Here is an 11,065-nt window from a genome sequence, read left to right on the forward strand (position 1 = left end):
ATTCTTTTGTTTTTCTGTTGCTTTTCTGTTTCAGCTACTAGGCTATATATATAGCCCTTCTTTCTTGAATAAATGTGAAAAGTATTTTGCAGCTGCAAAACCTGTTTTGTGCGTTATTTACTTTACATAGGTTCACTGAACGTTCGGTTCGTTTACGACACTAGTAAGTATTTCAAATCGTAAAATCCAAATAATTTTATAACAAACTTGCGAATTAAAGATGCAGCCTCTTGTATTATGTCGATCCAAACATAATATAATAAATAGTATAAATACATGGTGAAATTTTTTACATCTTACAATAATCGTTACAAAATTCAAGACGCCGGTACAGCGACCTTCAGAGGCATGGATTCCCAGTCGACGGGCTCGCCACAATGTTCACTCGTCACAGCGACCTGATGGGACGCACCAACGGTTGCTTTCAGGCGATACCGTTCAGCCCTAGATCCAATCACCTGGCCCAGAACAGAAGCTGCTATCGTAAAAGCCATGGCAGATTTGGGCATCAACACCGATTTTCTAAGCATGGCGATAAATGGAACGGCTGCGTGAACCGCTGCAAACCAAGAAGGTGAGAATTTCTTAGTGTGTTCTCTCCAAATCCCTAAAGGGACGTTAGCCGCCATGCCCATGGCTCCGATCGCAAGCACTTTTGCCGGCAGCGGTTGGGGCCTGAGGTTCTTTGCAAAGGTGGTTCGAGCTAAAGCGGCTCGGGCCGCCACGATGATTGGTGGGCACCTGTAGTTTATGCCTGACGGGAGTTTAAAGGATTTGGCCACCATTGGTAGGACATTACTCACTGATCTATAGGATTTGGCCATGGGGCATTTCCCATTTTGCAGCCATTCTTCACCCATTATTTCATCTCCTTTCTGTAAAATGATTTATAAAAAGGCAAGTTAGATCTCTTTCGTCTATATGGATGTTCGATGAACTTGTGATAACACATTGACTAATGTACCTGCGAAGACTCTTTCTTGGATGATTTGTGTTTTCTTTGTTGATTCTTGAACATCTCATTGAATGCATCAAATCCGAAGGCCCCACCGAAACCCGAGAGACTGATAGTAGCTGCCTTCGCTGCTAATGGGTTGAACTGCTGTGGAGCTGGTTCGGACCTCAACTTCGAACAATCCGATGATTGATCAGAAAGTGGAACCACGCCATTTTGCCCATGAAAAATCCTGAATGCCGCATCAAAATTGGGACCGTCCTCAAATATAGGACCTTTGGTTCCGCGGACCTGATCACGCGAAAAGAAACGATGAGGATAGTTTCTAAACATAAACTTGCGAAGAAAATGCAGGAGGAAGTTTCCAATTTGCCAACTTTAGGTTTCTTGAACCGTTTCCTACTAACTAGAGGGTTATGTTCGCTGTTTTCGGGCTATTAAGACGGTCTTTTTTGCATTTATTTAACCACGTTGGTTGTTTAGAGCCAAAATGTGGGTACAATGGTTTAAAATGACAATTACTCTAGCAAAATGCGTACATAATTGAGTATATACATGTAACGACGACATAAATGACAGCAACGCACCGGCAATGGAAGAGCCACGGAAGATGAAAAGGAGAAGTTAGTTGGTTCGTTAATGTTACGCAGAAACGGGCAACTAACAATGTCGTGTTGGTTAGATGACGATTCCCCGGCCATGTTTCTACAGAAAGAATTCATTTTTTTTACGGCAAGACGATCTGCATCGAAGAAAAAGACGTAAATAAATATCATTTTTGGAGCACATCAAGTAAATGGAACCCAAAATCACATCCAAAACTAATAAGATCAAGAAAACAATAAAATGAAACGAGGGGTCGTGATCACACTTCATAAACCAATTTAATCCAATGGACTCTTGTAAGAACAAAAATGTCTATAAGCCTTCGTTTTGACGAGAAAATCAAGGAATTTAGTTTCATAAAAAAACTAAGATGAACCTTGTATATACAAGAAGGTCAGTGAGAGCATAATAGTATTCCTAATCCTATATGTCGATGATATACTAATCATCGGAAACATCCCAACACTTAAGAAAGTAAAAACATGGTTAGGGAAATGTTTCGCGACAAAGGATTTAGGAGAGGCAGCATACATTCTTGGCATAAAGATCTACCGTGATAGATCTAAGCGCTTAATTGGATTAAGCCAAAGTACATATGTTGACAAAATCTTGAAACGCTTCAAGATGGAGGGTTCATAGTTGATGGTTGTTATACTTCGATCTCGAGTGTCAAATGAACAATTTTTGATTTCAGAATTGATACGAATATACAAGAAAAAATAATAAAATAAGAGAACATGAGAACGGTTAAATCACATGTCATTCCACACGATTAAGGCCAAGTCACCCACACGCCTTTACTTGACCATGTACTGTAATCGTATATGATTCCGGTGCAAAATTATTCTCGTGTTTTCTTATTTACTTTCTTCTCATTTGAATCTCTCTCTATGTGTATATATATATATACATATACATATATTATATCATAGTAACACCTCTGCAAATAGAAGTATGAAAATCAAAAAGAAAGAACAGAATATCAGAAACTTTAGCTTCATAAGCCATCAAATGAAACTAACGTTACAAATGAATCTAAAACTCAAAAAGTTATGAATTCACATGAAGAAACGTAAAACAAACATACAGAAATAAGTGCGATTCCACCAGATATCTTATAATAAAACCCTAAATAATATTTTAGCATATAATCCCCATCACCAACCCAATTTTGAATTTCAGCAAAAACCAATCAACAATTCAGTCGAAAACTTAAACTGAAACGAATCATGCGATCAAAATTCAGAAATCGAAAAGGGCAAAAGTGTGATTCAATTATACCTTGAGAAGATGGTGGATTGATGGAAAAAGCTCCAATAATATCTGATTTAGAATGTATGAAAGAATCAAAAAATGGTAGTATGGAGAAGAAGAGGCGTTGAGTTGAATATATGGAGGGAATATGCCATCCACACTCTTAAATACAGAGGACCCCTTCTCTTAACCAAAACGACACCGTGATGTACACACGCACCTCTTTCACGATGAAATGGGTCAAAGCTTGGGGGCTGAATATGCGTGGAAAATGTGATCTGCTGCTTAAGTAAATAAATAAATAAGACTCGTTCTAGTAGTCGATCATACAAGACTTTTGAACTTGCAAATTTTTGTTCATTTGTTTTATTTTTAATTAAATCTATTATTTATTTATTTATTTATTTAAATCTTTCTTTATTATTTATTTGTTCTGGAAGCACGCTTGATAAGGACATTTTAACCTTCATAAATGTTTTTCTTATGTAGAAAACATTATCATTTAAATTAAAGTTTAATTTTGATTCCTAAAATTTACAATTTTTAATAATTCGTTTTTAAAATTCAAAAATCCATATTTTGTCTTTTATGTTTGTAAACTCCTACTAACTTTGATCCTTCCGGTCTAACGATAATTAACTTTTTTTTTTTCTTAAATCCAATTAAATAGGAGGTCTTTTAATTATTTTAGAACATTTTTTTATTTTTTAATAAAATTTAAAAAGTTATAAGATAAATTAATTTATACTTATCTTATAAGACATTTGGTTAAAACTCTTAAAAACTCTTAAACTCGTTTATCCCTAAACGATTTCATCCCTATCTGATTTTTTCTCATATCTGAATTCGTGTAACTAACTGCAGATAAACRCAATCAAATACAAGATAAACATCTTATTTTAAATATAAAAAATCTAAAATATAATTAGGATAATCATTGAGTTCTAACAGAATACTTAATTATTATCTTTATAAAATGTTATATTATTAAACCAAAAATAAATTATTTCATTATTAAACTTAAATTAAATTATAAAAAAAATAATCTATACTATATTATAAAGCATTTGACAAAAACTCTTAAAAACTACTTTTGATGCGTAAAGTACTGTTTATTAATGCATATTACTTAAAACTCAAGATTACAAGTAGATTGTACAACTTATTAAAACTCCATATCTGAATTCGTGTAACTAATTGCATATAAACATAATCAAATACAAGATAAACATCTTATTTTAAATATAAACAATCTAAAATATAATTATGCATAAAGTATTGTATATTATACGAATATCGATATATTTTTGTTATGCATAAAGTAYTGTATATTGATGCATATTACTYAAAATTCAAGATTACAAGTAATTATGCATAAGTACAACTTATTAAAGCTCGATGTTTGAATTCGTATAAATAACTGCGGATAAACATAATCAAATAGAGGATGAGCATCTCATTTTAAAATATAAAAATTCTAAAATATAATTAGAATAATTATCGAGTTCCAACAAAATAAATAATTATTATCTTTATAAAAAACTAGAAACGTACTCGCTATATCGTGATTTTAATATTACGTTTTAAAAAGAAATTGATCCGATGTTTTTCATTAATGTTGATCTAGTAGAACTCTTCAATTATGATTGATGTAAAGGTAGAGATCTAATCTCTGTCACCATAACTCTTATTCTTATCAAAACCCAACCCTTTATTTAGATTCTCAATATCATTTTAATTTTTGACAAAAATTATAAAGGTAATTCTAAATGTAGCGACACTTGAAATTTGACACACCATACCAATTATTTTCCTATCACTGTTCACATGTTAACATCAACAAACATTCAATTTAGATGTTTGTTTCATACGGCTACAACTTTATAGGACTAAAAAACCCTACAACAATAGTCAATCCCCCTTTTTAATAGGATGGAATAGTAGAACAACTTGTAATGCTAAAACTTTATTTGAAATATAACTCGTTTGTAAGCTACAGTACACTTTTCTTGACATTTCGAACTCGAATTAATTTTCTAAATGATTTTTCATTGCAAACTAACCATCATTTTTATAAAATAAAATAAAGGCCAAATAAAACACTACCGTTCGCAAAAACAACAAACGGAAAAAATCACGTTACATCCAAAATAACTCATTTGTTGATCTTTAAAAAAATAAGATGATGATGATGATGATGATTTGTATGCAACAAAAAGTCGAATCATTTGAATGGAAACCTCCAGCCTCAACTAACTTTACCTTACTGGAGAGTGGAGCTATTTGGATGCCTCTGTGGATCTCTTGTATTCTGGCTTCAACTCATAAGTCCCTTGGTTTGATCCTTTGTTGTTGTAGATGCAAAGATCTTTAAGCAAATCTTTCAGGAATTGCTGAAAATCAACAAAACATAACAACACAACACATATTTTCTTACTTTTGTTTTTCATTTTCAAATTTAAAAAAAGAATCTTTTGAATCAAAATCGATATTTGACATAATTTGGAAAACTGGAAAGAAAAAGCAGCCTACTTCGGGTTGGTCTGTCTCGGAAATAAGTTGCTTTAAAGTCCAATTCGATTGTCTCTCGAAGAGTTTAAACATAATGTCTTCCATCTCCCCGCGATCCCTTCTGGTTCTTTTTGTGTCTGATCCTTTTACCGGAGCTTTCTTCCTTTCCTGTAAAACCAAAGTGCACCAGGCATTTCACAATGGTTACAACCTGTTTCTTTTACGGCCACAAGAGTTGGTTGCTTGAAACGCCCCGTAGCCCAAAGCAGCAGGTTGCCTTAATAACCTCCAAATCAACTAAAAACCGTAACGGAAGTTATTGATGAACCATAACTTTGAGCTTATAAAGAAATAACAAACCTAACTTTATATCCATGTGGGATGATATATCCGACTAGGAAGAAGGGTCTGGGGTTGGGATGTACTTAGACATGTCCTATACCCCAAAGAGTAGAGCGACTATTTCATAAAGTTTGGAAGACGTTGAAAAGTAGGGAGAAGCTCGAATTACAGTTTGTGAGGGGGGCCTGAAGGCAATCAATCCTGGCATCGGCCTCATATGTGCTCCATTATCATTGTCGATAACCTGAAGATGAAAGAAAGCTATATGAATGATTACAAGCAATTTGAAGTTGTTAATAGTCATTTGGGAAAGGTAAAAGAGACCTGTATCTGTCGAGTTTTTGTCATATACTTGTTGGTTCGTTCACGACAGAGCTTCCCATACTCCTCTAGGTTTTCATTATGAGGCTTCATGTCAAATTTATAATATATTGTCCCTTCAACAGAAAGCCTTCCTGAAGTATAGGAGTTGGCCAAATAGAAGTCTTAGGTAACAAGAAAAGTGACATGCTTTAAGGAATTAAGAATGCTCCAAAAACTACCACATGCAAATCATAGTTAAAGAATCAACATATGTTGGTTATCCACAAGAAGCCGTGACATGAAATTTAAAATTCAAGAATATAAACTATGCCAGCATGAATAATCACTACTTCCATCAGTTCCGTTAAATCTAAAAGGTATTTCCTTGATCAAGATTGCAAATTATTTCTATCATACTCATGAACAATGGATCTGTTTCAAACATTAGTCACCATACAAAAAGGCACCAACTTCATCTATGAAAAAAGGCACATAACTAGTCAAGGTCTGTGGGGAGAGAGAGAGAGAGAGTGCATATACATACATATATATACCATATACTATCCGGATGGGATGAAGATGTAAAAGTAGCAAGCCTTTAATCTCAAACTAGTTGGAGGATGAGATGTAAACCAAAACAAAAGAGAGAGTGAGAGTTTGACAACTCTATGGTTGGAGGTAACAGCAGGGAATCTTAAGAGCCGTCGATAATGTGAGAGAAGGGAAACCATTTTGATAAAATTGGCATCTCCTATCATGGCTGAGTGAGAATTATATAGATGGAATTTGTTACCAAATTACTTGTTAAAGAGCCACATTGGAAAAAGGATATGGATCTCTATGAGATTGACAAGAAGTAACAATGGGAGGCAAAAGGAACCACATTCTCTTTGTTGCTCCAAGTCTTGATCTGTCTTGTCCTTTAACAATATGGCTTCCACACTTCTCACCACTGTGATTTAAATTTATTACGCACAAGTTTTTTGAAGTTATAATTTGTCGAGGACAGGTCATAAGAGCCCAAAGCTCTCCTACGATGTTCATAAAATATGTATTTTGATGAAATTTGTAAATTCATTTATAAAGTTTTGAAGCTACATATCCATAAAACTCTTTATGGCATAAAATAGAAACTTACTACAAGCAGCTTAGCTAGAGATGCAAAGGAATGCATTACCAAATTCACCAGCACAAATGAAGCGTCTGTTCCACCAAGTAAGAGCATGTTATTTGACTCATCATACAAAAAGTTAAAGAATGCTTCTACTCACCTTGCTTGGACTCGGAAAATACAGACATTGGAATGATATCTTTTGACATGTCCATAGAGTAACATTTCGGTACTCTCCCAGATTGATCAGTGCCCAGCAACTCCAACTGATCATATCACATAAGGATTGCATAAATTGGAAAATTAAGACACTATGTACGACATTAAGAAAAGGAATAACATTGCGATTCTATTTAAATTTGAGAAAGTGGAGAAATAGACAAAGATGTACAAGAAACAATTACATCTTCTTAATTAGCAGAACAATTAGTCTTCTATTCTCTTGTGTCTTTCCTTCACCATGTAGCATAGAACAGAACATTACATCAGAATATTATCAAGATGCAAACATGTACAGAAAGATACACATAAGCATTCACCACAAAGGGGGACTAAAAATTTATATGACAAAGTAGAATGGTACATAATTTGTCTATATTCATCCAAAAATACTTGCTTTACACAAAGGAATAATTAGGAGCTTGTACACGTAAGTTGTAACTGCCTGCAGGTTGTAAAATTCACATCATTGTGAAATTCTGACATCATACTGCCAATCCTGGCTCTCGAATGTACAAACTATTTCAGCACAAATAATCCAACATTGTCTCTTGAAAGACCAACGCTAGATTTCCTCAACATCAGAATTCAGAACCCAGATATAAAAATAGTTTAACTGCATACCCAGTAACTGAATGCATAACCTAATAATTGAGATAAGTATCATACATCATCCAAAATTCAAGATCATTCAGGAAAAACAAGCAAGGACGAAAAAATGACTCAAACTTTATCCGGAAAATTTACAGACATAGAATACTATATTCATTTTTCAGAAAATGAGACATGCAAGGAGCAAGATTTTCATGCATTAAACATGTTCGACTAATTATGAATCCTCCTGTGCTTTGATCCCTAACTGAAAGTCATCAAATTACTAAGTTTTTTTTACTTCTGTGTCTGGCGGTCTCATTCTTATCACCAGCCTCCTTCCTTCCCACCTTCCAGCTTCCGGCCTTCTCTTTTCTGCCTTTTTTTCTTTTTATTTTTTTTACTATCTTCATATTGTGTTGGGAACTTGGAATGGTTTATAATGTTGTTTGGGGAAGGTGATGACAGCATTTCCCCTTCCTTTAAGTTTTCTTCTTTTCCGTGTTTGTTTTTTTACTTCTTTTCAACTTGTATGCCACTGTGTACCTTTTCTTCTAATGAATCTTTGTTGTGCCTTGATAATATAACATCTTCTAAACATCCCAATTGTTCTTCATTTCTGGTAAAAAAATCCAGGCAACATCCGGCATACTTAAAATGCTGAACCCTGTAGTCCCAAAATTCCAACCCATTTCTTCAGCAATATGCTTCTCAAAACAGATGCAAGAAAAGTAGGATAAAAGGAAAAGAAAGAAAACATCATAAGAAAAAGAAAACAAGAATTATTCTTTCTTCATTTAATTAAAATCTTCTATCTTGAAAATAATCCACAGAACACGCAAACTACATTGCTTTCCGCTCGCCTTTTCTTTCAATTAACAAGTTCCATTAACCAAACATAGCCAAAGGCAACATGAAACCAGCACTCATTACAATCATCGCACAATCAAAGCAGTTTTTATCGCAACAAACAATTCATATTATCATAAACAGACAACTTGCCTTGTTATAATGTAGTAGTAAACTGGGGTTCCTATTTCCCATCCCAAACCCAGGAGTTTTCAGCCAAAGACATAAAAAAATCGTGACTTCTTTGATTGATATGAGGCCCAAACTGCAAATTGTTATAAAGTATGAATTATAGTGTAATGAATTTTCATTTTGACAATAGACATCTTAAAGAATTTGTTTCAGTGGATTTTTTGCTAAATAACTTGAGTAACTTAACAGAAACTAACACCATCTAAGAACTTTTATACAAGTCATAGATCATTCATCATCAACATTGACGATTATTAGCATGAAATTTTGGTATGGAACAATTGCCATCGACTTTCCAGGGAACTCATAAGGAAAAGAATAATACGTATCTATATGTGTGTGTGCGGATGCAAACAAGGTCATTGGTATCGGATGGAAGGAATGACGGTCTGAGATTTACTATTACCTTATTCATAAATATTGTTCTACGCTGTCATGCATACATAAAAAGCAAAATCAAACATCCTCTAAATTCAACAAAAGTAATATTTAGGAAAATCAATTGGAAGAAATTAGGCTTTTTTTTCTCAATTTCGAACAGATTACATCACAAAACTAAACAATCTATACATTTTGGTCACATTTTACAACGTATAAAACAAAACGTAAATAGCAATGTACCTGAGTAGATGAGAAATCTTCATTAGGGAGCAGAGGATCAACGTTGACGATAACCTTGGCGGTGATTGGAGCAGAAGAAGAATCGGGAGGCGACGGTAGGTGTGGTTGTTGTTGCGAAAGTGAACGAGACACGATTGGAGGGCATTTCATGAGCCAAACATGTCTCTCCGATTTGCTCGTCTCCAATAACTTTTGTCCCCCGCCGCTGTTAGCCTTCGCCGAGACGGAGATTTTGGTGGTGGCGTTGATTGGGTCGTCCATTTTTTGTAACGGCTTTTTTAGGTAGAGGAGAGCGAGAGTGATTGTGTGCATGCATATTATATATATAGGAGTGCAGGTGTTTCAGAACTTCTTCCTTTACCCTGTATACATTTATAGTCCCTATTGAATATAAAACGTCAACTTCAGTCCTCTTAGTTGGTTATTTTGTTCCAATCTTGGTTTGGTTTATTTGCTTTTGAAAAATAATTTTGTCCACGCTATTTGGCAAAAACTTGATAACCGTCAACTCCAACCAGCCTCGTACGAAACCTGTCTCCAAAGACATTAATGTGAATGGATATTTTTTGGCTCACGTCAACGGCTGCGGTTATTGAGGGTCTAAGATCTAACCCGAAACATGACTTGTATTCGAACAAAGTCATACTTTTCCTTTACCAACTGAGCTATATACCAAAATTATTCATCCATGATATTGCTCCTCAATACAATTGTTTGTTGTTTAATGATCAAGTATTTTCAAAATTAGAAAGATGATTTGAATATTCATATAAGAATAATTAAAGATTGCTTTACTTTTTATTTCTTTTTTTTTAAGTATAACATTTTTTATTAACCTGGATATCCAATCCGCTATGCAAGCCAACTAATCCCAAAACGATCGCCTGCTTTGCAGATAGCCCGGAGTTACCGCATTTGAACCTCCGTGGCCACAAGAAGATTTTTGTTCCTCCTTGGATTTGAACCTGGGACCTCCTGTCACTTTTGACCTTTAGAACCAAGTTCAAACCAATCAGGCACCACCCTTGTTTTAGAAGTATTAGATTTCTCGTTTAAGATTAACTGTTTAATCTATTTTGCATAGTGATGCAACAATTGTCTCTAACAATATCACATAAGTAATAAGTATATGATTAATCAGTATTCTAACTTTTAATTTAATTAAATAAAAATAATGGATATGTCTGGAAAAAAAAAACCCCTTATTAAATTAAATTACATATTTGAATAAGGAAAAAAATCTGAGCAAACTTTGATTATTCCAGTAGATGTCTTGAACACAATCGAATGAGGTGTTTAAATCTGCTACAGACTTTGGTTGACTTGACTTGAAGCAAGAAGTTATTTTTGTAATGTTTGACAAATTTCATTTTTGATTTTCTAATTAGATTTCAAAACATGTAAGGAGTTTGCAATTATGTCGATATATAAAATTACTTAACAGTATTTAAACAACAAACTCATACGATTGTTTCTAATGCCTCGTTCCCGGTTCCATTGGGTGCTTCTAA

At 34.1% G+C, this 11,065-nt stretch overlaps 2 protein-coding genes across 2 annotated transcripts; both read right to left on the minus strand.

Annotated features, from left to right (window-relative positions):
• Positions 1-212: 212 nt before the first annotated feature.
• Positions 213-2,907, minus strand: LOC112525793. Its single transcript, XM_025136064.1, has 4 exons — positions 2,843-2,907; positions 1,543-1,697; positions 965-1,246; positions 213-875 (listed from the first exon to the last, which is right to left on the minus strand). Exons 2-4 carry the CDS (start codon positions 1,675-1,677, stop codon positions 318-320), a joined length of 975 nt encoding a protein of 324 aa, XP_024991832.1. The 5' UTR covers positions 1,678-1,697; positions 2,843-2,907; the 3' UTR covers positions 213-317.
• Positions 2,908-5,094: 2,187 nt separating this feature from the next.
• LOC112524753 (general transcription factor IIF subunit 2) lies at positions 5,095-9,815 on the minus strand. Its single transcript, XM_025134711.1, has 6 exons — positions 9,555-9,815; positions 7,243-7,348; positions 5,993-6,129; positions 5,838-5,912; positions 5,348-5,494; positions 5,095-5,208 (listed from the first exon to the last, which is right to left on the minus strand). The coding sequence occupies exons 1-6, from the start codon at positions 9,813-9,815 to the stop codon at positions 5,095-5,097; spliced, it is 840 nt and encodes a 279-aa protein (XP_024990479.1).
• Between the last annotated feature and the right edge of the window lie 1,250 nt (positions 9,816-11,065).

The sequence above is a fragment of the Cynara cardunculus genome (assembly GCF_001531365.2).
Source record: "Cynara cardunculus var. scolymus isolate 2C chromosome LG 13, CcrdV1, whole genome shotgun sequence".
Taxonomy (NCBI): Eukaryota; Viridiplantae; Streptophyta; class Magnoliopsida; order Asterales; family Asteraceae; genus Cynara; species Cynara cardunculus.